Source organism: Staurois parvus, unplaced genomic scaffold (genome assembly GCF_062004578.1).
Source record: "Staurois parvus isolate SC_StPar_1 unplaced genomic scaffold, SC_StPar_1.0 ptg000155l, whole genome shotgun sequence".
Lineage (NCBI taxonomy): Eukaryota > Metazoa > Chordata > Amphibia > Anura > Ranidae > Staurois > Staurois parvus.
Genome location: NW_028317951.1, coordinates 20,727,710 through 20,754,959, shown reverse-complemented (window position 1 = coordinate 20,754,959; position 27,250 = coordinate 20,727,710). Strand labels below are relative to the sequence as shown.

The 27,250-nt window shown below is 39.1% G+C and overlaps 1 protein-coding gene and 1 non-coding gene across 2 annotated transcripts in view; one reads left to right on the top strand and one right to left on the bottom strand.

Moving 5' to 3' along the window:
- The window catches only part of NAALADL2 (N-acetylated alpha-linked acidic dipeptidase like 2), a 578,047-nt gene extending 569,804 nt beyond the window's left edge, over window positions 1-8,243 (bottom strand). Inside the window, exons 1-2 of the mRNA XM_089675680.1 lie at window positions 8,091-8,243; window positions 2,953-3,075 (exon numbers count right to left, since the gene is read on the bottom strand). Of these exons, the coding sequence (XP_089531806.1) occupies window positions 2,953-3,075; window positions 8,091-8,243 (276 nt within the window). The remainder of the gene's footprint in view (window positions 1-2,952; window positions 3,076-8,090) is intronic.
- Window positions 8,244-21,903: 13,660 nt separating this feature from the next.
- Window positions 21,904-22,010, top strand: LOC149463323 (U6 spliceosomal RNA). The gene has a single exon (XR_016312501.1). It is a non-coding gene; the product is annotated as a U6 spliceosomal RNA (small nuclear RNA).
- Window positions 22,011-27,250: the final 5,240 nt, after the last annotated feature.

Below are 27,250 nucleotides of genomic sequence, written 5' to 3'. Positions count from 1 at the left end.
TGTGCGAGTAACAATTCTGTGGCCCTAAGTAACAGTTCTGTGGCCCTCAGTAACAGTTCTGTGTCCCTGAGTAACAATTCTGTGTCTGTGCGAGTAACAATTCTGTGGCCCTAAGTAACAGTTCTGTGTCCCTGAGTAACAGTTCTGTGTCTGTGCGAGTAACAATTCTGTGTCTGTGCGAGTAACAATTCTGTGTCTGTGCGAGTAACAATTCTGTGTCTGTGTGAGTAACAATTCTGTGGCCCTAAGTAACGGTTCTGTGGCCCTCAGTAACAGTTCTGTGTCCCTGTGTAACAATTCTGTGTCTGTGCGAGTAACAATTCTGTGGCCCTAAGTAACAGTTCTGTGGCCCTCAGTAACAATTCTGTGTCCCTGATTAACGTTTCTGTGGCCCCAAGTAACAGTTCTGTGGCTCTCAGTAACAATTCTGTGTCTGTGCGAGTAACAATTCTGTGTCTGTGCGAGTAACAATTCTGTGGCCCTAAGCAACAGTTCTGTGGCCCTCAGTAACAGTTCTGTGTCCCTGAGTAACAATTCTGTGTCTGTGCGAGTAACAATTCTGTGGCCCTAAGTAACAGTTCTGTGGCCCTCAGTAACAGTTCTGTGTCCCTGAGTAACAATTCTGTGTCTGTGCGAGTAACAATTCTGTGTCTGTGCGAGTAACAATTCTGTGGCCCTAAGTAACAGTTCTGTTGCCCTCAGTAACAGTTCTGTGTCCCTGAGTAACAATTCTGTGTCTGTGCGAGTAACAATTCTGTGTCTGTGCGAGTAACAATTCTGTGTCTGTGCGAGTAACAATTCTGTGTCTGTGCGAGTAACAATTCTGTGGCCCTAAGTAACGGTTCTGTGGCCCTCAGTAACAGTTCTGTGTCCCTGTGTAACAATTCTGTGTCTGTGCGAGTAACAATTCTGTGGCCCTAAGTAACGGTTCTGTGGCCCTCAGTAACAATTCTGTGTCCCTGTGTAACAATTCTGTGTCTGTGCGAGTAACAATTCTGTGGCCCTAAGTAACAGTTCTGTATCCCTCAGTAACAGTTCTGTGTCCCTGAGTAACAATTCTGTGTCTGTGCGAGTAACAATTCTGTGTCTGTGCGAGTAACAATTCTGTGTCTGTGCGAGTAACAATTCTGTGGCCCTAAGTAACGGTTCTGTGGCCCTCAGTAACAGTTCTGTGTCCCTGTGTAACAATTCTGTGTCTGTGCGAGTAACAATTCTGTGGCCCTAAGTAACAGTTCTGTGGCCCTCAGTAACAATTCTGTGTCCCTGATTAACGTTTCTGTGGCCCCAAGTAACAGTTCTGTGGCCCTCAGTAACAATTCTGTGTCTGTGCGAGTAACAATTCTGTGTCTGTGCGAGTAACAATTCTGTGGCCCTAAGTAACAGTTCTGTGGCCCTCAGTAACAGTTCTGTGTCCCTGAGTAACAATTCTGTGTCTGTGCGAGTAACAATTCTGTGGCCCTAAGTAACAGTTCTGTGGCCCTCAGTAACAGTTCTGTGTCCCTGAGTAACAATTCTGTGTCTGTGCGAGTAACAATTCTGTGGCCCTAAGTAACAGTTCTGTTGCCCTCAGTAACAGTTCTGTGTCCCTGAGTAACAATTCTGTGTCTGTGCGAGTAACAATTCTGTGTCTGTGCGAGTAACAATTCTGTGTCTGTGCGAGTAACAATTCTGTGTCTGTGCGAGTAACAATTCTGTGGCCCTAAGTAACGGTTCTGTGGCCCTCAGTAACAGTTCTGTGTCCCTGTGTAACAATTCTGTGTCTGTGCGAGTAACAATTCTGTGGCCCTAAGTAACAGTTCTGTGGCCCTCAGTAACAATTCTGTGTCTGTGCGAGTAACAATTCTGTGGCCCTAAGTAACAGTTCTGTGGCCCTAAGTAACAGTTCTGTGGCCCTCAGTAACAATTCTGTGTCTGTGCGAGTAACAATTCTGTGTCTGTGCGAGTAACAATTCTGTGGCCCTAAGTAACAGTTCTGTGGCCCTCAGTAACAATTCTGTGTCTGTCCCTGAGTAACAATTCTGTGGCCCTAACTAAAGTTTCTGTGGCCCTAAGTAACAATTCTCTGGCACTCAGTAACAATTCTGTCTGTCCCTGAGTAACAATTCTGTGGCCCTAATAACGTTTCTGTGGCCCTAAGTAACAATTCTCTGGCACTCAGTAACAATTCTGTCTGTCCCTGAGTAACAATTCTGTGGCCCTAATAACGTTTCTGTGGCCCTAAGTAACAATTCTCTGGCACTCAGTAACAATTCTGTCTGTCCCTGAGTATGAATTCTGTGGCCCTAACTAGCGTTTCTTTGTCCCTAAGTAACGATTCTGTGGCCCTAATTAACAATTCTGTGTCCCTGAGTAATAGTTCTCTGTCCCTAAGTATCGTTTCTCTGTCCCCAAGTATCGTTTCTGTGGCCCTAACTCTGTCCCTGTCCCTAATACAGAGCGGTCTGCCTCTGTTCAATGACTGCAGGCAAATGAATTCCAAAATGGCCGCTATTTATAGCTCGACCATTACACAGTGCTAGCTGGCTGGCTGCTGATTGGCTGATGCGATCACATGTCATTGAGGAATGCATTATGGGTCAGCGCGCCTTGTCTGCGCGCCTTCCCAGACATCCCCGCTCCGTCGCCGCACATGTCAGCCGCCATTTTCGGAAAAATTTTGATTCGCGCGTCCGAATTAGGCTATTTTTCGGATTCGGCTAATTTTTCCGATATTCGACTCGAATTCCACTTCGGCTACTTCGATTCGCTCATCTCTAGTGCTGAAGATTGGACATATATATATATATACAGTATATATATTAAAAAACTATATTACACTGTTTAAAATATTGCATTAAAAACCTAGTTCTAGTTGCACACATTTTAAAATAAATGTTGAAGCCACACTGCCTTGTCAATGAAGTGTGGTTCTTTCCCTCAAGGCCACTCTGTGAAGTATATAGAACTACAAACCTTATATAATAATGGTAAAACTCCCAGCTTTAATAAAGCAATAGAATTCCTTGAAATATTTTTTGCTTTGGTCACACTTTGCAACTCTTCTATTGTCCCATATTGCACATCAATTACTTCACCCTATATGGGAGACACATAATGCATTTTTATTTGTACATATCAATTTAAATATACACTATTTATGTATAACAGCAATATATATAGTAACAAAGGCTGTTGTTGGCTAAGCATGAAGAAAAGAAAGCACTTCTCCAACTTTCAGCATGCTGTTCAAATTGTTAGTGTTTGTGTGATGAACCTGAAACTGTACATATCACAAAGCTGGATACAGACATGATCATTTTACAAAGAAACATAGAAGAGTGACAGCAGACAATGATCAAGTGGTCCACCGAGTGTACCATATTTTTTTTTCTTATGTTTTGGCTTTTGAACCTTTTTCTCTGAGTATACTCGAAGGTCTATGTTTGTCTCAAGCATGTTTAAATTCACTTACTTCTGACTGACATATCACTTCTGCTGGACGTCTGTTCTACACATTAACTACTATTTGGGTGAAAATAATACTTTCTAGGGTATTTTAAGCTTCGTAAAATGTTTTTTCAAATTAATGTTATGAGAAAATTAATGAACAACTGGTAGCTTCATCAGCACTTTAACAATCTTTGGATTACTTTACAGCACACAGAAAGGCAAGACTATTATTTTATTAGAAAAGGAAACATTATTATTTGTTATGCTGGTAAAAATTATTATTTGTTATTTCTGGTAGTTGATGTAAAAATACTTTTTCATCAACTACCAGAAATCTTGAATGGAAATATCTTGAATGGCTTGTTATGGGATGATTTTCCTACCAATAAGATAAGCACAGTTTTATTTTCAGTGCGTATTATAGAGATTTTGATATGTACAATTTATCATAATGGCTGTTAGAAGTAACTTTCAGAATATAATTCAGATGCCATACTGTGTTTAAGCCTTAAATAAATGAATTGGTGTTTAAAACAATTCAAAATCAGCACTCAGAAAACAGAACCACCTAATTATAAAGGAACAAAAATAGTACCAGATAAATAATGTATTTTGCCTGATTTACTAAAATGTCAAATTAAAAAAATGAAAGCACCTGTGTTCTCCTAAAATCACCAGTCAGGTGAAAAAGCCCACATACCTGGATGTTTGGCTTGCACACGGGTATATTACCTTTTAACACACCTCATCTATTTCAAATCAGTTCCAGGTTTGTTACACAAGGATTCCATTGCAAACCACTGTAGCTATCTATACACCTTTATAGTAATTTACTTTACCACAAAAAATAAGAGGCTAATCAGAAAGACCTGGAGGAAATCCATCATTAATGAAATATGAAGGGGCCATTTTTGACCTTCTCTTTTAAAAATGCCCATATTATTGTCAGATTCACATAAATGTGTTTCTTAGATCTAAGAAGTTCAATGTCAAATGTTTATATTAAATAAAAAATACCCATAGTTTGTAAAACCTGCTGATTCAGGATTTTTAAATGTAATCAGAAGTACTAGAGCCAAGTTGAGTGGATCTTCTTGGTCTATCAACCAGATTGCTTTGAGAGTATATTGGATAACTTAATTTGAACTGGAGTAAATGTGTTACACTGGAATTACCTTAGTGGTTAGAATGCTGGCAATTTTAAACTGGCCTAGATTTTCAAACAAATGTCTGTATGAAAATTCTCAGTACATTCAATGGCTTGAAAAATGTTGAAAAAAAACTTCAAAATTTTGTTTGATTTTAACATTCAATTTTAGAACAAATAGACTTCACCAAATGAAAATCACATACACTGATAGAATTTTTTTCATTCAAGAACATTTTTTCATCCTACTCCTTTGAATGTTCTTTTCTTGCTGTCTGTATCCCTGTTAGGGATATTCACTACATCTATATGTTTTAATGAGAACTAGGACTGTAAGGGAGGAAAAATCCTACATTTTGAGTTGTTATCAGAACAGGTGAAATCTATCAGGTGGGGCGCTTATCCTAGCAATATATGTTTAGAATAAGATTTTACTCACTTTGGAAATAGTTTTTTTTTTTATATCCTGGGGAATCTAGCCCTAATAGCAAATAAAATTAAACAACAAAAAATAATTTACAGGGGTTTTAACCAGTCCCTATTCTATTCCACGTTAAAAGAAAACATACTATACTTTGTACTGACTGACAAGGTAAGTCACAGCTGATGGTGAAAAGAGAGGTCAATAAACATAGTAAAACAGGTAAGGATCAGGAGGTCAGAGACCTCTAACCATGACAGCATAACCTAAGTATGAAGTGAACTACTGAATATAGTAGAAGGAAAACTCCATATAAAGCAGACAAGGTTTCCCTGCTGGCTGGCTGCCTGCCAGAGATCCAAACCCAGTGCCCTTTGACAAAAAAAAAACTAAACTTTTTTTTTTAATGTAGGTATGAGAAAATACAAGCAAAATTAGAAAGAAAAAGGAGACAGTGGCATAAATAAAGGGTGGAATGGGTGATATGCCAGAAAGGAGGGGAGTTAGAGCCTGTAGAAGATAATTAAAGAATCAAGGCAGGCCTATCTAAAACACATTATGCTGAACCCTGAGGACCAGGGTCTGGAGGAGGGTCAGAGTTACCTAAGAGGTGCCTGTACCTTGGGAGCACATTAATTCCTTGTAAGTGGCACAACAGGGGAAGATCATCCATTGGTACCACTTATCACAAAACTTCTCCTTCTGACAGGAAGAGGCTATTTGATGTTCCATGCATTCAATATCATTGATTTTGGACAACCACAGAGAGGTGGGAGGAGTAACTGGTTGTTTCCAAACAGCCAAGATGCAAGCCTAGACTGTATTTAGTAAATGTTCTGTAAGGGAGGATTTATACCACGAAAGTGGGACACTATTAAGAAAAAGCAAATAGCTCATGGGGTGATTGCCCAGTTTCACCGATGTAAGCCTCAATACTAGTTGGCATACTTGGTCCCATAAGGGGAATATTTCTGAACAGGCCCAAAAGGCACGTAAATAGCAGCTTTTCTGCATCTGCATCTCTAATATTGGCTAGACGAGTGCAGGAGAATCTTATGAAGAGTCATTGGGATTCTATGCCAATAACACAGAATCGTATATCCCTGTTCCTGAATCGATTAGTGATGGAGGACTTTTGTGCAAACAAGATATCCTGCTCCACTTGGACAGCGGAGAAAGTCAAGTGTAAGCCTTCTTCCCATATGATGGGGCACAGCCAGATGAAGGGGACACTAGTAATTTTTTACAATTGATATGAGAAGAGGTGGGGTAGGGTTGCGCAAAGCACCATATTTGGTACTAATGGACATTAAAGATTTGGTAGGCTGACCAGTAATCAATGGGCTGGTCCAGTGGGTGTTGAATTTCATCCAAAGAAGGGAGCAAGGGGTCAAGTGTAAAGATGGTACTTGCTGGTGTCCAGGTCCTTTAATAGAGGAATCATGGGGCATTGGTCTGGTGAGATACCTGGTAGGTGGAATGTAGAGGAAATCACCTTAACCTCCCTGGTGGTATTCCCGAGTGTAGCTCGGGGTAACATTTCAGTACCAAAAGCGGTAACCCCGAGCTACACTCGGGCTTACCCTGCGGCACTGCTCCGGCATGTGTTCTTCACTTACCTTACCCTGCGCTCCCACGATGTGTCCCCTGCAGCGTCCCCGGCCATCTCCTCCGGCCGATGCCGGCATCCGGCTTCTGTGTCCTGTCCCTGTGACGTCGGGATGTACGGGTGCCGCCGCCGATGGCGGCGGGAAATTTAAAAATTTTAAAAAATTTCATTTTTTTTTTTTTTACATTTTACATAGTAAAACATTGCTGTCTCAACCAATTTCACATACATATTGTCCCTAGTGCTTTGTCCTGCGCCCTGCCTGCATTTTGTCTGTTCTTTCTGCCTGGAAACTGAGAAATGTCCATGGCATCCAAAAAGTGTCCCTTTAGGTCAAAAGCGGTTTAGATCAGCTAGAGAACAGCGATAGTAAATCAGAACCACTTGCAGAATTGAGTGATAATGATTCGTGGGGGAAATTCGTCATCAGACACTGAAAACGATTTTGCGACTGAGCTCAGCGATGTGCGAACTTGGCGCTATATTTCACATTTCAGTGTTTTTGGTTTGATTATATTATTGAATTAAATTTTTTATTATTTTTATATTATTTTTATGATTATTTATTAAATTATAATTTATGATTTTGTGTTTCAAATTTTATCATACCCGGGATGTTTACTAGACTCTTGTTCGGACAGATTTCAGTGAGTTTTTCCTAAAAATTACAGCCTACAATAAAAAAAATACATATTTCCATGCAAAAAAATGGTACCGCTTTCAGCACCAAAAATCTGAAATAATCATACCGCCAGGGAGGTTAAGTGTGGCTCCAATAGTCAGGTGTGCTAGAAGAGATGAGACATGTGGTGAGGAGAGCCAAAGAGGACAGGACAAAGGAAGTGGGGAGCGCTCCTGTTCTATCTTGATCCACAGTTTAGACTTTGCTTGTGTGCTCCAACTAACTATGGCGGTCAAGTGAAGGGCCTTGAAATATAACAGAAGGTCCACCCCTCCTTTCAGTTGAGGAAGGGATAAAATTGAGATATGGACACAAAGTCATTTGTTCCCCCAGATAAAGAAGAAATGCTGTCAACTGGGCAAAGAAAGTGTGAGAAATCCATACAGGGAGAGTTTGAATTAAGTACAAGATTAGAGATAGCTTAGTCATCATGAAGGCACTACAATGTCCAAACCAGTGCCATATTGGACTCTCACTGGTCCAAGCTGTCACCAGTGGATCCCAGTAAATAGTAATGGATTCCCAATTACCGCTCTTGTACCGCACAGCAGTCCAGCAGTCCTAGCAAACACCTGGTGCCATCTTTAAGCCATTTCCTTCAATCATTCATAAACTTTATATGTTAATTGTTACTTGCTATCTAAAAGCATAACAATATCAATAAAAATGTATTTGCTTCAGTACTGAATTAAATAATCCATTGATTTTCACTGCATTAACCCAGACACAATGTCAAAAGATAGTATGTACCAAGTTATGGCTTTTTTATTATTAAAGTGACAGTGACAAAGAGCCACATTACCTCAAGACTTCCACTGGCAGAGTAGGCAGCATATGTGTACAGAAACTCCTCACTTTTGTTCTCTTCATCACATTCCTGTCCACTTGGATAATAGCACTGGCCATTCTTCAGTGTGATTGTATTTGGAGAAGAGCCTGGTAGGTTGAGTAACATTGAATAATTTACTAACTGAATTTCTTTTAAGCCTATTGAAGCCCACAGAAGTGCAATTTTTTTCACAGGGTCTGAGTGTTCTTCATTGACAGAAATCTCTGTGAAATATCTGAAAAGCAAAAAGATATATATATTTTTTTTGCATCTGCAATATAATTAAAGATGTATAACACAGTTTTCTTAATGATAATCATTTGGCCTTATACAGAAAACAAAACAAGATTCACCTGCTATCCTTTAATTTACAGATGTTTGAAGTAAAATGCACAGAACATCAATGTTCTGCTGCATGGTCTGTTTTAAATAAACACTAATATATAACTCATTTAGAGCTGATTCCCACATGTGTGGTGCGGATTGAAGCTCATGTTTCACAGCTAATTGATACAGTAGTTGTTCACCAGTTCATGTCAGTTTTACATCAGGTTCAGGACAGGATTAGCTCTCAGGATTATCTTCTTTACACATTTGCAGTTTAGTAACGGTTCCCAAAACAGTCAATAGCCAGTAATCCGCATTTGAACCTGAAGGAACTGCTCAGAAATCATACATGACTCTTTTTCAAACTACACTGAATCCACACTGCCAATGCACCGGACATATGTGAACAGGCACCATTAAAAATGTAGTTTTATTACTATATCCATGTGTATACATACATTGTGTGCTAACCCTGTGCAAACACAGATATATCAATATGCTTTGATTGTTACTAAAGAGTGGTAGCCATATTTTGTAAGTGCTAATACATTTTTTACCTGAAGACTGAACAAAATACAATAAATCCTGTTAATCTTGTTGAAATATATTCAATGTGTCTATCCAAAATACAATGCCACTGTAAGAGAAAAAAATACATAGCAAATTGGCGAAAGAGAAAGATTGTTGCTAATAACTTTTCTTTTTCTTATATATGTTGCATAAAAACTTTGTCAAATAATTACCACATATGTTTTAATTAACTATGTGCCATGATACACTATGCTTTAGCCAATGTACTGGCTTCATACTTTCTCCGGATAACAGAAGGATGGACTTTCACACACCACGTCACAGTATGGGAGGACTCCTGTGCAGGTTTAAGAAAAAAGTAGCATATTGCCTCTGAACATAGATTATCAAACCCACCATAATGCATCTGCAGGAACACTTGTTAGTCAGTACTACAATTAGACCAAAGCTCGTATAAGGTATGAGCTCTCTGTATTCATTTAGAGAGAAAGGGTTTAGGTCTAGTTAAACTTTCTCGGTTCAACCATCCTTCATTCTCTAGCAGCAGACTCTAAATAACTACAATTTAGACTCAGATTACACAAATTTGTCAACTGAAAATGGAGAAATGTGGGCACTTCGTCATTACCCCCATTATTACATTTGTATTATACTATCTTGCAATTTGAAACAATGCATGATAACAGTATATCGAAGTTCAGATACAAATGTATCCATTAATTGTCAAGTAAAGAAAAATAGAAATAAATGTGACATCTAAGCCATGTGTTTTATCTTTATATTATGAATGATTCCAGTGCAGGGGCAGACCGACCATTCAAGCCCTTGGGCACTGCCCGAGGGCCCAGGGTCAGTAGGGGGCCCCATGAAATGCCCCTGGTACCCTTTTATAGGCTTTTTTGGGTGTACTTTGAATGTGGGCAAAGACACAGGGGCCCCATGATGCCCTATTGCCCGGGAGCCCCATGAGTTGTCAGTCCGCCCCTGTTCCAGTGTGTCACCAATGTTGAAATTTCAGCATATGCACCTGAAATGTATGATTTTTGTGTGCTGGTGTGTGGAAATATGTCATGACCCAACTCAGGCCCCTGAAAAGCTCTTGTTCTGTCACATGCATCATTCTTACATTTTGCCCGAGTATGCATATCTATTCACTTCACACTGTGGAGTCCGAGGGAAGGATCCCTTACGATAGAAAAGAGGAGGATAGAAAATGAGAAAAGGGGGCCAGGAGCATAAGAAAAGAAAAAAGGGGAGTAAAGGGAGAAAGGAAACAAAACTCCTTCTTATCATAGCCTTCCATATGGCTTGGGTAAGTAAAAGAATACTGCAACATGTATTGTCACATCTATAGTAGTGAACACTCCATTTTTTAAAAATCTAATAACATTAAGATTCAAATTCAGCTACGGGCAGTAAACTAAATGTTGCAGAATAGATCATCTTGGTATATGAGTAGTTTAGAACCTCTTTAAAGTTTTCTTTTGTGTATTTGACATTTGTCTTAACAGGTCAACTAGGGTGCCATTTATATACATGTTGATTTGACACAGACACCTGAAAATTAACAGAAGTGCTAAATTGTCTCTGAGTTATTCAAGTGCAGATAATACCATACACAACAATAAAAAAAAAACAACTGTGGAGGAGTTTGTTTTAAAGCTATTTATATACTTTTTTTAGCTGTTTATATGCTGTAGATGGAACAGATTTGACTCAGTATTAATAATAGATTTTCAAAAAGATTTCAAGTGTTAAAGCACTTTAAAATTTACATTAATTGTCCACTTTAAGTTTAATATATCATTATCTGCCTATTTAGTATTGCCAAATACATTGTTATTCCAAAACACCTAACCGTGATTGTCTAGACAACAGAGCTTCTAACTTGCTCAATACTTTTTTACTCAAACTTCAGGCCAGAGCTTACATACTGAGAGCATCACCAAAAGTGCCATCCAAACAAAGTTCATACATGCCCCCTATTCACAGCTTCTATCAAACTCTTGTTCCAGAGGCATGGCTTGATATTCTAGTGTTCTAAGCTGCTAGCTGTTTCAATACAGCAGTGTGTGGACACTGGGCTGTAATTCTCAGCTGGGTGCAGACACAAAAGGCTGGGGATATAGTGGGGCTATATGGGATGCTGAAAGGCAGCATAGCCATTCCAAAAGTGAAAACTCTGCAGGGAAATTTACAGTGTTTAAGAAATGTAAACATGGGTTTAAGAAATAGTAAACAAACAGGGTTAATGAGTTTTCTTCATATAGCAGCAATGTGTTATTTTTCTCCCAGCAAAGCAGGGAGTAAAAATGGGCACATTGCTTAGTAAAACACCACACAGTAAACACACTAAACATTGTTAGGCACACAGTTAACCCCTTGATCGCTCTAGATGTTAACCCCTTCCCTGCCAGTGTCATTAGCAGTGTATATTATTAGCACTGATCACTGTATTAGTGTGACTGAGATGTTGGTGGCAGTTAGTCAGTTCCTACCCAGTAGCAGTTTGTGTCATACTGCCCACCACATTAATGCAGTCCAACTATAAGTCCCCAATCGCTGCCACTAGTATAAAAAAAAATGATAAATAAATAAAATTCCAGTATCTATGCCATAGTTTGTCGACACTATAACTTTCACAAAAACCAATCAGTATATAAACATATTTGGATTTTTTTTTACCAAAGACATGTAGCAGAATACATGTTGGCCACAATTTATGAAGAAATTAGATTTTTTTAAATTTTTATTGGATGTGTTTTAACCGCTGAAGAACCGCCCACAGTACATGTACTGCTACAGGGAATTCCCTGTGCGCAGAATCAAGTATATATATCTGACTCTGCATTTCTGGGTAGGGGTGCGCATGGGCAAAGTGCGCGCCCTAACCACGCCGCCAATTGCGGTGTCAGGTGTCAATCACTGGGTCCTGGCTGGTGATTACCAGTGATCACTGACAGGGAGGAGGACTGCATTGCTTACCAACAGCCCTCCTCCCTGTCAGTTTGGGAACACTGCTCGAGATGGCTGAGCACAGCCATCCCAATCAGTGTGCTTACAGTGAAGCACACCCCCCCACCCCCTAGTAAAACACTCCCATCACACAGTTAACCCTTTGATTGCCCATCATGTTTACTTATTCCTGCCCAGTACCATTAGTAGTGTGTCAGTGGGGTTTTTTTTTTAGCACTGATCACTGTATTGGTGTCACTGGGGATGTCAGTGACACCAAGTCAGTTCCTCCCAGTGTCAGAATTCCCACCACAGTCCCACTATAAGTTGCTGATCGCCGCCATAAGTCGCTGATCGCCGCCATTATTTGTATTAAAAAAAATCCAGTATCTATACCGCCATTTGAAAACTCTATAACTTTCACTTAAACCAATTAATTTACACGTATTAGAATTTTTTTAGCAAAGACATGTTGCAGAATACGTTTGGCCTAAATTTATGACGAAATTTGATTTTTACATTTTTTTACTGGACATATTTAATAGCAACAAGTCCAAAATATAGTTTTTTCTCAAAATTGCTGGTCTTATTTTTTATAGCGCAAAAAATAAAAAACCGCATAGGCGATCAAATACCACCAAAAGAAAGTTCAATTTGTGGGAAAAAAAGGACGTAAATTTCATTTGGGTGCAGGGTTGCATGACTGTGCAATTGTCAGTTAAAGTAATGTAGTGCAGTAACGCGAACAGCTTTTTTAACTGCTTCCTGACCACCCTATAGCAGAAATACTGCTACAGGGAAGCACGGGTGCGCAAAATCACATATATATACGTTATTCGCGCTCCCGTGGTTTTCACGACCCTCCCAGATAGCATCAGATTGCCCGTCAGTACACCAGTAATCACATTTAACTCTTTGATTGCCAGGAACACGCTCATACACAATAAACATCCATTGCTAGTATAGTGTCTGAATGAATCAATATCTTTGATCAGATCAGCACTATACCAGCATTCACATTAATATAGTGTCCCCAAAAACACAGCGTTAGCGGGATGAGCCCCGGCACCTGCCAGCACCTGTGTTTAGCCCCTACGCTTACCCCCCCTTCTACCTCCAGCAAGTGAAGTGTCAGTAGGTCACTGTCACTTGATACATTGCACACAAATCAGCAGTGTTTGCAGAATCAGGCCTGATCTCTGCTAGCACTTGCTGGTAAATTTTGATGACTCAAAAGTGCCAGTACTAGTGCTGCTCTACCTTTTGGTGAACTGGCGAGCACCAGTGGGCTAGTACATCTTGGTCTTTCACATACCAGCACTGCAGTATCACTTGGTGATGTGGCGAGTCCCATAAGTGCAGTACAAGCTGGTGCAGGGGCGAGCACAAGTATTGTCCCGCAACTACCAAGAATTTGCACCTAGTATCCTTCTGGATGTGCTTGCAAATCCTGATTGGCAGCTCACAAATTCTGCAGCACCCGTACTTCCCCCATTCACTGCCCAACCAGGAATTCAGGTGGAAACAGCAAATTCAACTACTCCCCTTGGTTTTTTGGAGCTGTTTTTCACAGAAGATCTGTATGCATTGATTGTGGATCAAATCAATTTATATGCACAACAATTTATCACCGCCAACCCAAATTCAAACCTTGCCAGACCATTTGCATGGAAACCCATTATGATTTCTGAATGTACATTTTTTTTGGGCCTAACCCTCAACATGGGCATTACTAAAAAAAATTAATTGCGGTTGTATTTGATCCACAGACCCGATTCATCATCTGCTGCCATGGACAGGCATAGATATGAGTGTATAATGTGTTTTATGTATTTCAACGACAGTACACTCTGTCGTCCTCAGGGTGACCCTAAATTTGACTGCCTCCAAAAAATTTGGCCCGTCGTAAATCATCTTAACCAAACATTTGCAGATGTCTATACTCCCCAGCTAAAAATCTGTGTTGATGAGTCCCTCATTCATTTTTCTGGCTGCCTTGCATTCAAACAATTTCACCCCAGCAAGCGTGCCAGATATGGGGTCAAGATATATAAGACCTTTGAGAGAACAACAGGCTATACATATACGTTTTGGATTTATGAGGGAAAAGATAGTCACGTGAAGTCCCCTGGAGCCCAGACTACATGAGGAGTAGTGGCAAGATAGTTTGGGACTTGGTGTCATCTTTTTTCTTTAAGGGGTACCACTTATACGTGGGCAATTTTTATTCAAGCGTGCCACACTCTTGGAATTGGCCCATGTGGCACCGTGCGACCTAATGTGTGCCCACCATTAGAAGTGGGTGGATGCAGGGCGGTATATTCTAATGGTGGGCATACCACACACTTTTTCTGGCATAGATGTATTCTCTTTTTTTCCATTCAACCCACAGGCTGCATACGAAAAAAAAAAAGAACATAGCATATATAACCCAACAAAGGACCAGCTATGTACTGGTTCATCACTGGATTTTGAATGGTTAATCCAGGATGGTGCCTACAGCTGCGAGCATCATACTAATATCATTTTTTTCAGCCAGTGATCAGCTTTCATGTAAAAGCAATCCTAGTGGCTAATTAGCTGCAGAATTGCTTTTACAAGCAAAGGAATACGATCCCCCCTCCCCCACTGCCTTCCACGTGCTTCTCAGGCAGTCCTGTGCCATTGAGGGAAACTGAGAATGCAGCCAGTGTTTCTGCCAGCTGACCATAGAGCTGATTGGAGACCAGAATGGTGCCAATCATCTCTATAGTCTAAGAAATCGGAAGGATATAAACAGCGCCATTTGTAAATTGAGAAAGCATCTTATCACACTGATCTTGGTGATATTAGATATAGTAAAGGCAGAGGAGATATCTAGAGTATGATAGACCCTATAGTTTTCAAAAAAAATATGACAATGCCCATTGAAGTTATAGGGGTTATTTGCATTCCCTGTGATAGCATTGAAAGTGCTAAAAAAAAAAGAAAAGCACCCTCACCCCCCCCCCCGCACTGGGCCGCACCTAGGTGCGCAAGCGTCGACCCTAAATATCATTTACACCATGCAAGTGAGGTATCGTTGCGAACGTCAGATCAAAGGCAGTATTTGTAGCACTAGACCTCCTCTGTAAAGCTAAAATGGTAGCTTGTAAAGGCTTATAAAGCATTGCTTATGGATATTGAAAATTAATGCAGTTTATCGCCTTTGCACGAGGCATGCACAGTTTTAAAGGATGTCATGTTTGGTATCTATTTACTTGGCATACCATCATCTTTTATATTTTACCAAATAATTGGCCAATATATTGTGTTTTTGTGCATTAAAAGTAAAACAATGTGTATGTTTTTCAACAAATTTGCTTTTGAAAACTCGCTGCGCGAGTACTACGTGATATAAAAAATTGCAGCATACACCATTTCATTCACTAGGGTGTCTGCTTTAAAAAATATATAATGTCTGAGAGTTCAAAGTAATTTCCTAGCAAAAAATACAGATTTTTTTCATGAGAACAAAAAGTGTCAGAAAAGGCTTGGTCTTCAGGTGGTTAGAATAGTGAGTGATGCTTGGCATAAACTTCTAATGCTGGGCATAAAATGCCCCTACCCCCCACCAAAACAACCACTTTTTGGAAAGCAGACACCCCAAACTATTTGCTGAGAGGCATGTTGAGTCAATAGAAGAATTAATTTTTTTACCACAAGTTTTTGGAAAATGACAAAAAGAAAAAAAAAATGTTTTTACACAATATTGTCATTTAAATGATTTATTGCTCACACATGCCATGGGAATATGTGGAATTACTCCCAAAACTACATTCTGCTACTTCTCCTGAGTATGGGGGTACCACATGTGAGAGACATTTTTGCAGTCTAGCCAAGTACAGGACCCCATAATCCAATAAGCACCTACAGTCTTTTAAAGGGCTTTATTTCCTCATTACACTCCTGACTACCTATCACAGTTTCGGAGGGCCAGAAATGCCAGGATAGCACCAAACCCCCACCAAATGATCCCTTTTTGGAAAGTAGACACCCCAAAGAATTTGATAAGAGGCATGGTAGGTAAATATTTATATGAAAAAAAGGACATAAATTTAATTTATGTACCGTATTTCATGACCGCGCAATTGTCAGTTAAACTAGTGCAGCACTGTATAGCAAAAAAATATAGTTTATAGACGCTATAACTTTCACACAAAGCAATCAATATACACTTATTGGGATTTTTTACCAAAAACATGTAGCAGAATACATGTTGGCCTAAATTTATGACTAACTTTGTGTTTACTATGTATTTTTTATAGCCAAAAGTAAAAAATATAGTTCTTCAAAATGTTCTGTCTTTTTTGTTTATAGTGAGAAAAAAAAAAGCACATAGGTGATCAAATACCATCAAATTAAACTCTATTTGTGTGGAAAAAAGGATGTAAATTTCTTTTGGGTACAACATTGCATGACCGTGCAATTATCAGTTTAAAAAGTGCAGCACTGAATAGCAAAAAGAGGCCTAGTCATTAAGGAGGGGGGGGGATAAATTCTCAGGACGGCAGCAAGTTAGATCAGAAAGTAGAAGATATTGGCTTTTTTTTTTTAAATTTTGGAAGTTTTAATTCATTTAATTTCATCTTCTTATACATTTATATCACAAAAAAACCCAGTGGTGATCAAGTACCATCAAAAGAAAGCAATGTTTGTTTGAAAAAAATGATATAAATGTTGTTTGCTTACAGCATTGCATGCCTGCTCAATCGCCAGTTAAAGTAGCGCACTGCCAAACTGCAAAAAATGCCCTGGTCATGAAGGGGGCAAAATCTTCTGGAGCTGAGGTGGTTAAAGAGCCAAATGCCAAACAAATTCTATAATTCAAAGATTTTACAAAATACCATAATAGCTTTATATACACCCTACAAATTAATACATTGATGGCATTAATTGTTGGTAATTATGAAGGTTCTGAACATCAGCAATTGCTTTTATTTGTTCACATAATGAAAAACTGAACTCAAGCTGCCAACTTTATTACTAATTTACTTTTTTACCTTTTTGTCCAAATATATTTTTTTCATTCTTCAGACCTTGTAATCCATATATACATTAAGTTTTAATATAAATATTTTTTAACCGTTGAGTATCAAAGAATTGTCATTTATGTCTTAAAGCATATATATCTATATTGCCTCTTCGTGGGCCTTGCCCAGTAAAAGTCTGGATTAGACTTTAAATAATGACAAAACTTAAATTCAGCTCTTACAATATTTGTTGCTTGTTCAACTCAGTATTGCCATTCAGCAGTGTGGCTCTGCTTAACAAGCATGTAAAGTCATTGTAAAACACAAAATGTGTCTTTAACCGCATGCCGCCCAGCCACTGTACATATACGGCGGCAGGGCGGCACTCACAGGCAAAACCACGTTTTAAGACGTGTTTTGTAAACAAATAGGGGGGGCGCGCGCGAGGCGCGCCGCCGCCCTATTTGTCCCGCGGTTCTCTGCCACAGATGTCAGTCGCCGGGTCACAGCCGCTCCTTAGCTGCTATGCCCCGGCGATCGGCAGCAAACAGTGACAGAGAGCACAGCTGCAGTAGCTGTGCTGTCTGTCACTTCCATGACAGCTCGAGGATGAGCTGATCGAGAAAGAACAGTTTTTCTTTCTCGATCAGCCTTGTCCCGCCCAGTACACACCCCCGATACCTAGTAAAACACTCCCCTCACTCCTATAACCCTTCCCTGCTAAATAAAGTTAACCCCTTCCTCCCCATTGCAATTAGTACAGTGTCAGTTTTTTTTTTTTTTGCACTGATCACTGTATTAGTGTTTTTGGGGATGTCAGTGACCCCAAGTCAGTACCCCCCAATGTCAAAATGTCCACCGCAGTCCCGCAGTCCCGCCATAAGTCCCTGGTCGCCGCCATAAGTCCCTGATCGCCGCCATAATTCGCTGATCGCCGCCATTATCAGTATAAAAAAACCCCTAAAAATCCCAGTATCTTTCCCGCCATTTGTAAACGCTATAACTTTCACGTACACCAATTATTTTACACGTATTGGGTTTTTTTTTAGCAAAGACATGTCGCAGAATACATTTTGGCAGAAATTTATGACTAAATTTGATTTTTGCATTTTTTTTTACTGGACATGTTTTATAGCAAAAAGTCCAAAATGTTTTTTTTTCCTCAAAATTGTCAGACTTTTTTTTTTATAGCACAAAAAATAAAAACTGCACAGGCAATCAAATACCACCGAAAGAAAGCTCAATTTGTGGGGAAAAAAAGGATGTAAATTTCATTTATGTACCATATTGCATGACCGCGCAATTGTCCGTTAAACTAGCGCAGCGCTGTATAGCAGAAAAATGGCGTAAATTGCAGTATTTATACCATAGTTTGTAGACGCTATAACTTCCACAAAAAGCAATCAATATACACTTATTGGGATTTTTTTTACCAAAAACATGTAGCAGAATACATTTTGGCCTAAATTTATAACCAACTTTGAGTTTACTATATATTTTTTATAGCTGAAAATAAAAAATATTGTTTTTCTTCAAAATTTTTGGCCTTTTTTTGTTTATAGCGTGAAAAATAAAAAGCGCACAGATGATCAAATATCACAGAAAGAAAGCTCTATTTGTGTGAAAAAAAGGACGTAAAATTTTGTTTGGGTGCAGCATTGCATGACCACGCAATTATCAGTTGAATTAGTGCAGCGCCGAGTAGCAAAAAGAGGCCTGGTCATTAAGAGGGGTAAATCCTCAGGAGCTCAAGTGGTTAACTTGTCAAGAACAAAAAGTATGATGACTTAAACTCAGGATGAAACATCTTCTCTCCTGCTCTTTTTACTGATGTGTATGTAAAAATGAGACCTTCCCACATAAAATACTCTACCTTTCAGCTTAAATTGAAGTTCATCTGTGAACTTTTGAGTGATGATTTGACGAAGCTCCTGTATATTGTACATTCACATCAGACCATACCCTTTAAAGAGCTTACAGTCTACAGTCCTTACCTGCCGTGCATACATGCACATACTGTTGCCAATTTAGACAGGAACCAATTAACCTACCAACATGTTTATAGAGTGCGGGCTAAAACCAAAGTACAAGGAGGAATCCCACGCAAGCACATGGAGAATATGCATGATTGCATGGGAAAACAGTTGCTCAGGAGAACATGTGTCATTGCACAAGAGAACAATTGTTCTCAGAATGTTTGTAAGAAGAGGTGCATCTTGTCACTTGGGACCGGTTTGGACATATGCACTTCCATGACTTCTCGCTCATTGGAAGAATATAGCACACACAATAAATGGTGGACAATTTATCAAATGACACAAAATCTCCTGCACTAGACTAAAACTCAAACCCATCTGCTGTATAAATATCAAAATTGAGAGTAAATATAAATATTAAAAAAAACAGACCTAACAAAAAATATTTGAATACATCATAACTAATCCATAGACCATATATATATCAAAAACAAAACAACTGTAGGGATCTGCTGCCCTCTCCTGTCTGTAATTATAAATACCTGTGTTTTTAATATACACAGTTAATTATGTATGCACTTCCTGTCTTTGGGAGGCTGGGATAAAAAAAAACAAAGTAAGAAAGTAGATAAAAAGGTTTTTGGAAACCACATATCCAAACACAGGAGTTGCATATATTTGACCCAGTGCAGAAGCAGAGACTATTAGGCAAGCATTCCTATGTTCTAATAGTTTAACTGCAGCTGTCCATAACTTCTTAAATGTTTGTGACATAAAGAGTATCTCTGTCCTTTTGTTATTATCTCACACGCACAGTCCAGATAGCAAAGTCTGTGCTACTGTATGTGTGTAGTGGTCACCTTCCAAGAAATTAGTAGATGAACCTTTTATTGCAATAGTGTTTATAGGCTACTGCCATTATTTTACCTAACCCTGTCCCTTCTGGTTTGGGATTCTAGAATTAGTTTTAGCTTAGGGCTCAATAGCCAACAAAGGATACAGCCAGGTGACAGATTAGAAATTACTAGGGACTAAAGCGCAGAGTAAATAGGCATCTCTGAGTTCCAGTGCTACACCCCAGTTCCTTTCGGTGATAAGCTGTGTTCCAGAGTGGTTGGACAATGGTTGAAGGATCTCCCCATCACTGCTGATCTGATCTTCAGGTCTTCAGCACAAAATGTCACAAAATGTGGCATCTTAGATTGTAAGCTCGAAAGAGTAGGGCCCTCTTACCCCTTGTGTGCTGTTTGTTGTTACTGTACTGTTTCATGTATTGTCCCCCCCTCTATTGTACAGCGCTGAGCAAACCCTTTGGCGCTATATAAACTCGATAAAATAAATAAATAAATCTTGATCATCCTTGGGTCCCCTGCAAATTAACTTTGCTGCAACATTAATTTGGAGATATCTTTATTAATAGCTAAACTGTATTTACCCAGGTATACTGTATGTGCACAATTCCACCAGACCTCTTGTTGGGCCCCTTGGTGATAATATCTGTTTGCACAGTGGATGTATGTACTGTTATTGATATTTTCTCATATAAAGCTTGTATCATTTCCATACTGGTGTGCATCTATATTTTTATGGTTAATGTCATATGATGGTTGCAGTAGTTTTTCTTTTCCCAATTACTTCAATTAGATTACTGGTTAATTTATCAGGAAGGGAATACCGTTTGTTTACAAAGGCCTTGCTCTGGGTGGAGGCACTGCCAACTTTATTATCAAACCCAAGTTACCACTTAACAGAGGTTTTGGCTCTCTTTTTTACCAACAGGTGTACTGCAATATGCAGTGTTCAGGGAGGGCCATTTCTCAAACCCCTCCCCCCCCAAAAAAGGAAAAGAGTAAGTAGGGCTATGTACTCCCAGACCTCTTCAGCTGTAAGAAAGATATAATCTATTAGAACCAAATCCTAAGCAGCATCAAACAGTGTAAGAAGTGTGGGTCAGATATTGTGTGCCACATCAGGGAAATTCTTGGCCTGATGGCTGCAAAGAAAGGTGACCAATCACCCTTTTCCCTGCAGTGACTCAAGGACTATGACATTTAATCATTTAAAAGTTACAAAGAATATGTAAAAAGAAAATCAAAGCTGAAAAAATTAGAAATGAATGACAGGTTTCGAAAGAGAGTAGGACAAACTCCCAAAAATCCTTCAAATACATTAATAGTAGAAAAGTCAGATCTAAGCAAGTATGCCCTTTACAACATAATTTTGAGTTGGTGACTTGGGACAAAGAGAAGGAACCGTTATTAAATGCTTTCTTCAATTATGTGTATATAAAGGAAAATGGGGGAACTTTAGTCCATAATTGAAATCGTATTGACATAGCCCCAAATGATCTGCAATGGGTGCAAATTGATTTGGTCCAGCACAATTTAGACAAAATAAAGGTGAATAAAGCACCTGGACCACATGGCTTACACCCAAGTGTTCACAAAGAGTTCAGCTCAGTTATTGCAAAATCACCATTTCTCATTTTTAGGGACTCTTTAATGACTGGTATAGTACCACTGGATTTGTGTAAGCCCAATGTAGTGCCATTATTTAAAAAATGGATGCCTTTACCAAGTAACTACAGACCAGTTAGTTTAACTTCTATAGTCAGGAAGAGGTAAAAAGGCCATATACTGTAGATGAGTCTTTGCTAGAAAATAATATTTTAAGCAATAGTAAGCATGGACATATAAATGTACCTAAGTTGTCAAACATATCTGATTTCTTTATATGAGGAAGTAAGCAAAAACTTAGGCAAAGGTGTGTCTACGGCAATAGCATACTTTGATTTTTGTGATTGTCATGTAAGTTAAAGTCTACAGACTTAGAAAATTCAGTTTGCAAGTAAATAGAAAACTTGCTAAAAGACCATATTCAGAGGGTATTGATTATTGAAGTATACTCTGAATGGTCTAAGCTGGTGTACCTCAAGGTTCAGACCCTTAATTTTTAACCTATGTACAGTATAAATTACATAGCATTTAGGATAAAAAGTATGATTTCATCCTCACTCTGGCAGGACATATACTAAAATTGGAACTATACAGAGATAATTAGCATGACCTTGGTGCAAGAAAAACATGCAAATGTGTGAGATCTAGCTGGCTGGTGTCTAGATCCTTCATTCATCCTCAATCAGGCCTACCTCTATTTTCTCCTTTTAGAGAGACTGGTAATGCAGACTGGCTCACCCATTTTCATTTGACTTCTTTTGCTACATGCTTCTACTTTTATTCATGGCTCCCTCTCAGACATTTCTAGAGGTGTGCTCTACACCACATATAAACTTATCCAATCAATACATCCTTACTAAGTTTTTCAATTACTTGGGCTAAGGACCTTGGGTGTGCACACACCTTAGAAGAATATTCTATTTCCAGCTATGCAACAGGAAAAAAAATCTAAATACTCACTAGTTTTCCTACACCAAGTGTTTCCATCTGTGTCAGCCTAGTGTTGGAGATGTGGCCACAAAAGGGTACATACCTTCACATCTGGTGGGATTGTTGTAGGATCAACCCTTTCAGGTCTACAGTTTTTGATATATACTGTGGGATATATGGTGAGTCTATAATCCCCCCCCCTAAAATTGCGCTATTATATATTCTCCCAGCCTCAGTGGAGTCCCAAAAATTGAGTTAATGGAAACATGTTATACCCACAGCCACTCTTTCTGTCTTGCTTTTAGTCATCACTCTGTTGGATTCAATGGTAAAAACATGGTAAAAAATTATTTGGGCTGAAAAGTACTGTAATTTTGACTTGTAGGATATATAACACCTTGCTAGCTGCATAGCTTCTACTTGAAAAGCAACCTGTACTGAGTTTCAAATAGTGCACTGCTACTAACTAGCTGGTAGATTGTTGGAAACCGTATGGACACTCCACACTGTGATCATGAATCTGGTGTTCTTATGCTGAGCTACTATCGGCAACAGTCATTCAGAGCTTCATAAATGCAATGGAACATCCAATTAGTTGGACGCAAGGTAACACAACCTTGGTGTATTGGAGACAGCAATAGTAAATCAGGGCCACTAATTGTACTGTAGGGTAAGCATTTAAAAGGGATCTTATTTTTTATTTATTTTTAAAGAGCAACATGGACTGCAGGATAAAAACGTTTTATCTTAAAGTTTAGGTCTGCTTTAAGATTAGTTATGCAAATCATTTTAGAAAATGAATATAAGTAGTAGATGTTTAATTGACGATAAATGATTTTTCTGCTTTTATCAGCCTAATATAGTTCATTAGAAGTGGCACAATTTAGAGGACTAAGTATGCTTTTAAAATTGAATATAAGAAGCTTCCAAGATAGAATAACTGACTCTTAAATACAGAATATATAATATTATTGAGCTTTAGTAAATGATTTAGACATTTCATTAAATAATTTCAGCAACTTGGATATGAAGAAAAGATTTTTTTACATTATCTATAGTACTTGTATTATGCTTAAAAAGTAAAACATATAGGCTTTGATTCATCAAGAGATACAGAAGGCTAGACCATCCATGCCCTGTGCAAAATAAATCAGTTTCTAAGAATAGTTATGGGGTATTTGAGACAGTGATAAATTAACTGCAGTGAAAAAGAAAAAGAGACAAGTGTACCAAGTCTTTTGTTTAGGTTTTAGCATTAATCAATAAAAAGTTAAAAGCCAGCAAATACACAAATCAAAAGGATAAAATTATGACAGCCTTAGGTTAATAGTGCAATTAAAATGTTTTCCTAACACCCATTATCTTTTTGTGTTAATTGTACAGAAACTATCTTTGAAAGTGACCTAAAGACACAGAGTAGTTTAACAAACTGGTGTAAAAGACAATAGAATTGGTCTTTCTAGTGCTATTTAGTCACCGGGTTTGCTGTGTCTTGGTTTATGCCCAAGGAATCCTCTCTATGGGCTTCAGCATGTTTTCTTAGCCCTTTGGGCCCATTCAGACTGGGCTCACAGGAAAGATTCGGGACCTGGATGCTACCTTTTTTATGACAGTTTAGTAACCTACTCTCTTACACATACGCAATAAAAATCTGAGCAGGGGTGGAAACGCATGCCACGACTTGTGACCTTGCCATTGCCCTTTAGATGATGGCAACATCACGCTTATCGACTAGGGATTATTTCCCAACTCAGATACTGGTCCATTTTTTCATTTATAATGTTGTATATGCTTATCAAAGTTCTATGTTTGGTCTTGGGCCACATTACCGATTATTACTGACCCTTGCTTCTTTTCTTTTTCTTATATTTCTTCCTGCTCTTTTCTTGTGCCAACTCTCTTAGCTCCAATGAAGGATGGGGCAATATTAGGATCTTATTGGTGAGAGTCTTAAGACGGATGAAGCCATCAACAGGCTAGTATATTCTGCCAAACCATAATGCATAATACTCTGGTAACTAAGAACTCCATTGCCACACATAATGTGCAAGGCCTAAACTCCCCAGTAAAGTGCACCAAAGCCTTCCAGTATTGCTACAAACTTGGCTTAGATATTCTTTTGCTACAGAAAACCCATTTCACTTGAGCCTCAGCTCCCAAATATATTAATGATGGATACCCTCATTGCTAAATGTTGCATGGCTTGTAAAAGAAAAGAGGGGTGGCAGTTTGTTTTTCGAAGTGAATATCATTTGCGCATTCCACGGTGGTTAAGGACAAGGAACGTAGATATCTAATGGTGGTAGGTAAGATAAATGATCAATCGGTTACCTTTATATCATATTATGCGCTGAACAAAAGACAATTGGCCTTTTTCCAGCACATGTTGGAAATCCTACTGCCTTGAGCATTGGGACATGTGGTGATGGGAGGTGACAGCAATATTCCACTGGACCAGGCCCTGGATAAATCAAACTCTGGCAAAACAGTTATTAAAAACATCCCTAAAACAAAGTTGTAAATTAGCAAAGCTGTTTCATCAGTATGACCTAATCGACACTTGGAGGGAACTTAATCCCTCAACCTGTGACTTCACACACTACTCTCACGTACATGGCGTGTACTCGTTGATAGACCATATCCTGGCCCTTACTTCCCTGCTACCCTTTATAGTCTCAGCTAAGATCATTACTACACCTTGGTCAGACCATTCCCCGGTTAGATTGACTCTGACAGATTTATGGACTAAACCTCCACCTTCTGCATGGCATTTGAACGCATCGCTTCTTAATGATCTAGTGATATTTAAACAAATAGAGACAGAATTGTACCTTTTTTTTCAGTGAGAACACACAGTCAGCTACTTCCCCCGCTATTAACTGGGCAGCACATAAATCCTTTATTTGGGGTAAACTGATACAAATTGCGGCTAGCTCAAGGCATAATAGGGAGATTACGATCAAGCGACAGGAGGCAGAGATGCAACGTTTACAGGAGGAACAATAGAGAAACCCCCAGATAGACCTTAGATATAAAATTGATCAGGCTCGAGTAACATTAAATATGTATTTGACTACCCAGGAAGAGAAGAATCTTCACTGGTCGTGTCATCGCCATTATACTGTGGGAGATAAGCCTACCACTCTATATGCGAGTAAGCTGTCTCCTCATGTTTTTACCTCGGCACTTGACCCAAAAAACAGACATCTGACCAAAAATCCACAATTTTTTATTCCATGCTGTATGCTAAACCAGCTCCGTTGCAAAGCACTATGACAGATACATTTTTTTCGGGATATCCCGTTGCCGATGTTAAAACATATACATAGGGAATAGCTTGACAAAGATCACAGAAATGGAAGTCCAGAGAGCTATCAAAAGTCTTAATTCATCTAAGGCTCCAGCCTTGGATGGATTTATGGGACACTATTATAGAAAATATACTGAAACTCTGACTCCACATCTGTGTTCTTTCTTCAATGCATTACAACAGGGCACCCCTCTTCCAGTTCATTAAATTATGGCATTTATACATGCTATACCAAAACCTGGGAAAGACCATGGAGACTGAGAAAACTACAGACCAATCTCACTAATTAATGTGGACTTGAAAATACTGACAAAAGTTTTGGCTACTAGACTTCATTCTTTTCTGGCTCTATATATACATCCTTATCAATAAGGCTTTGTCCCTAATAGGCAGGCCTCAGACCAAATACGCCATGTCATATACATCATCTCGGCCCTCCATTCTGATTGGGATGGAAAAGGGATCAGGCAGAGCATGCTTTTGTCACTGGATGTGCATAAAGCTTTTAATTCCCTATCGCGGGACTATCGTTTATATACTATGTTTAACTTCGGATTTGGTCCGTGGTTCCTGTTGACACTTTGGGTCCTTTATTATACCCCCTCGGCATCAGTGCTGATCAAGGGCTATAGATCCCCAAAGATAACAATACATGGGGCACTAGACAGGGATGCCCCCACTCTCCCATATTGTTTACTTTAGTCTTAGAGCCTCTGACTATCAAAATTTGACAGAATGTAGGCATAAGAGGCATAGAATGCAGGACAGTGAACATAAGTGCGCCCTCTTTGCGGACAACATTCATCTGGGAGGCCAAAAGACCTAGAGTGAATAAACGCACCCTTTACACTCCTAGAAAGTGGGCTGGACTGGGAGCTCTGAATCTGGCAAAATATTTCCTTGCTGCCCAAATAGCGCAATAGATTAGATTTCACACTGAGCGGCCCTATGCCCTGTGGATGCAGGTGGAGGCCTGTTCCTGTCTAGAGAAACAGATATCTCATCTGATGTGCTTGTCAAATAAAGATAAGCCTTTTATCCTGTGCCCATCCCTGTCTTTCTCCCTCGGAGTGTGGGACAGGCCAACTAGGACACATAATTTCAAATCCCCACACAACCCCTTGGCACCCCTTTTCTGGAATCGGGATTTCACTCCAGGTCTTACTCCCTGAGCTTTCGAATGGTGGACTAATAAAGGATTGCTACGTATTGCAGATTTATTTGCTCTAGGGGAATACTGTAAAAGCAAATACTGAAGGAAAAATGTAAAATGCCAGAAGCTGAAAGCTTTTGTTATACTCAAATATCTCATTATCTTAAAAAATTAAATCGTACATTGGATTTCGGGACTATGGCAGCTATATAACACTTGTGTAGTAAATTTGACAAGTTAAAGGGCTTCATATCTGATATACAATCTATCCTGACCTCTGTGAAAACTAAACAGTTTTATATGTATCAATGGGAAAAAGATACAAGTAAAGTATTGAAACTGGACGAGTGGTATGAGCTAGCTCACTTTGCATCTAAGTCCCTCATAAATACATCTATCATTGAAGCAAACTTTAAAGTGTTCCTGTGATGGTATATGGTCCCAGGTGCTTCCCCACTCTGTTTCAGGGGTTGTGGACAAGAGGGATCTTCATATCACTTCTGG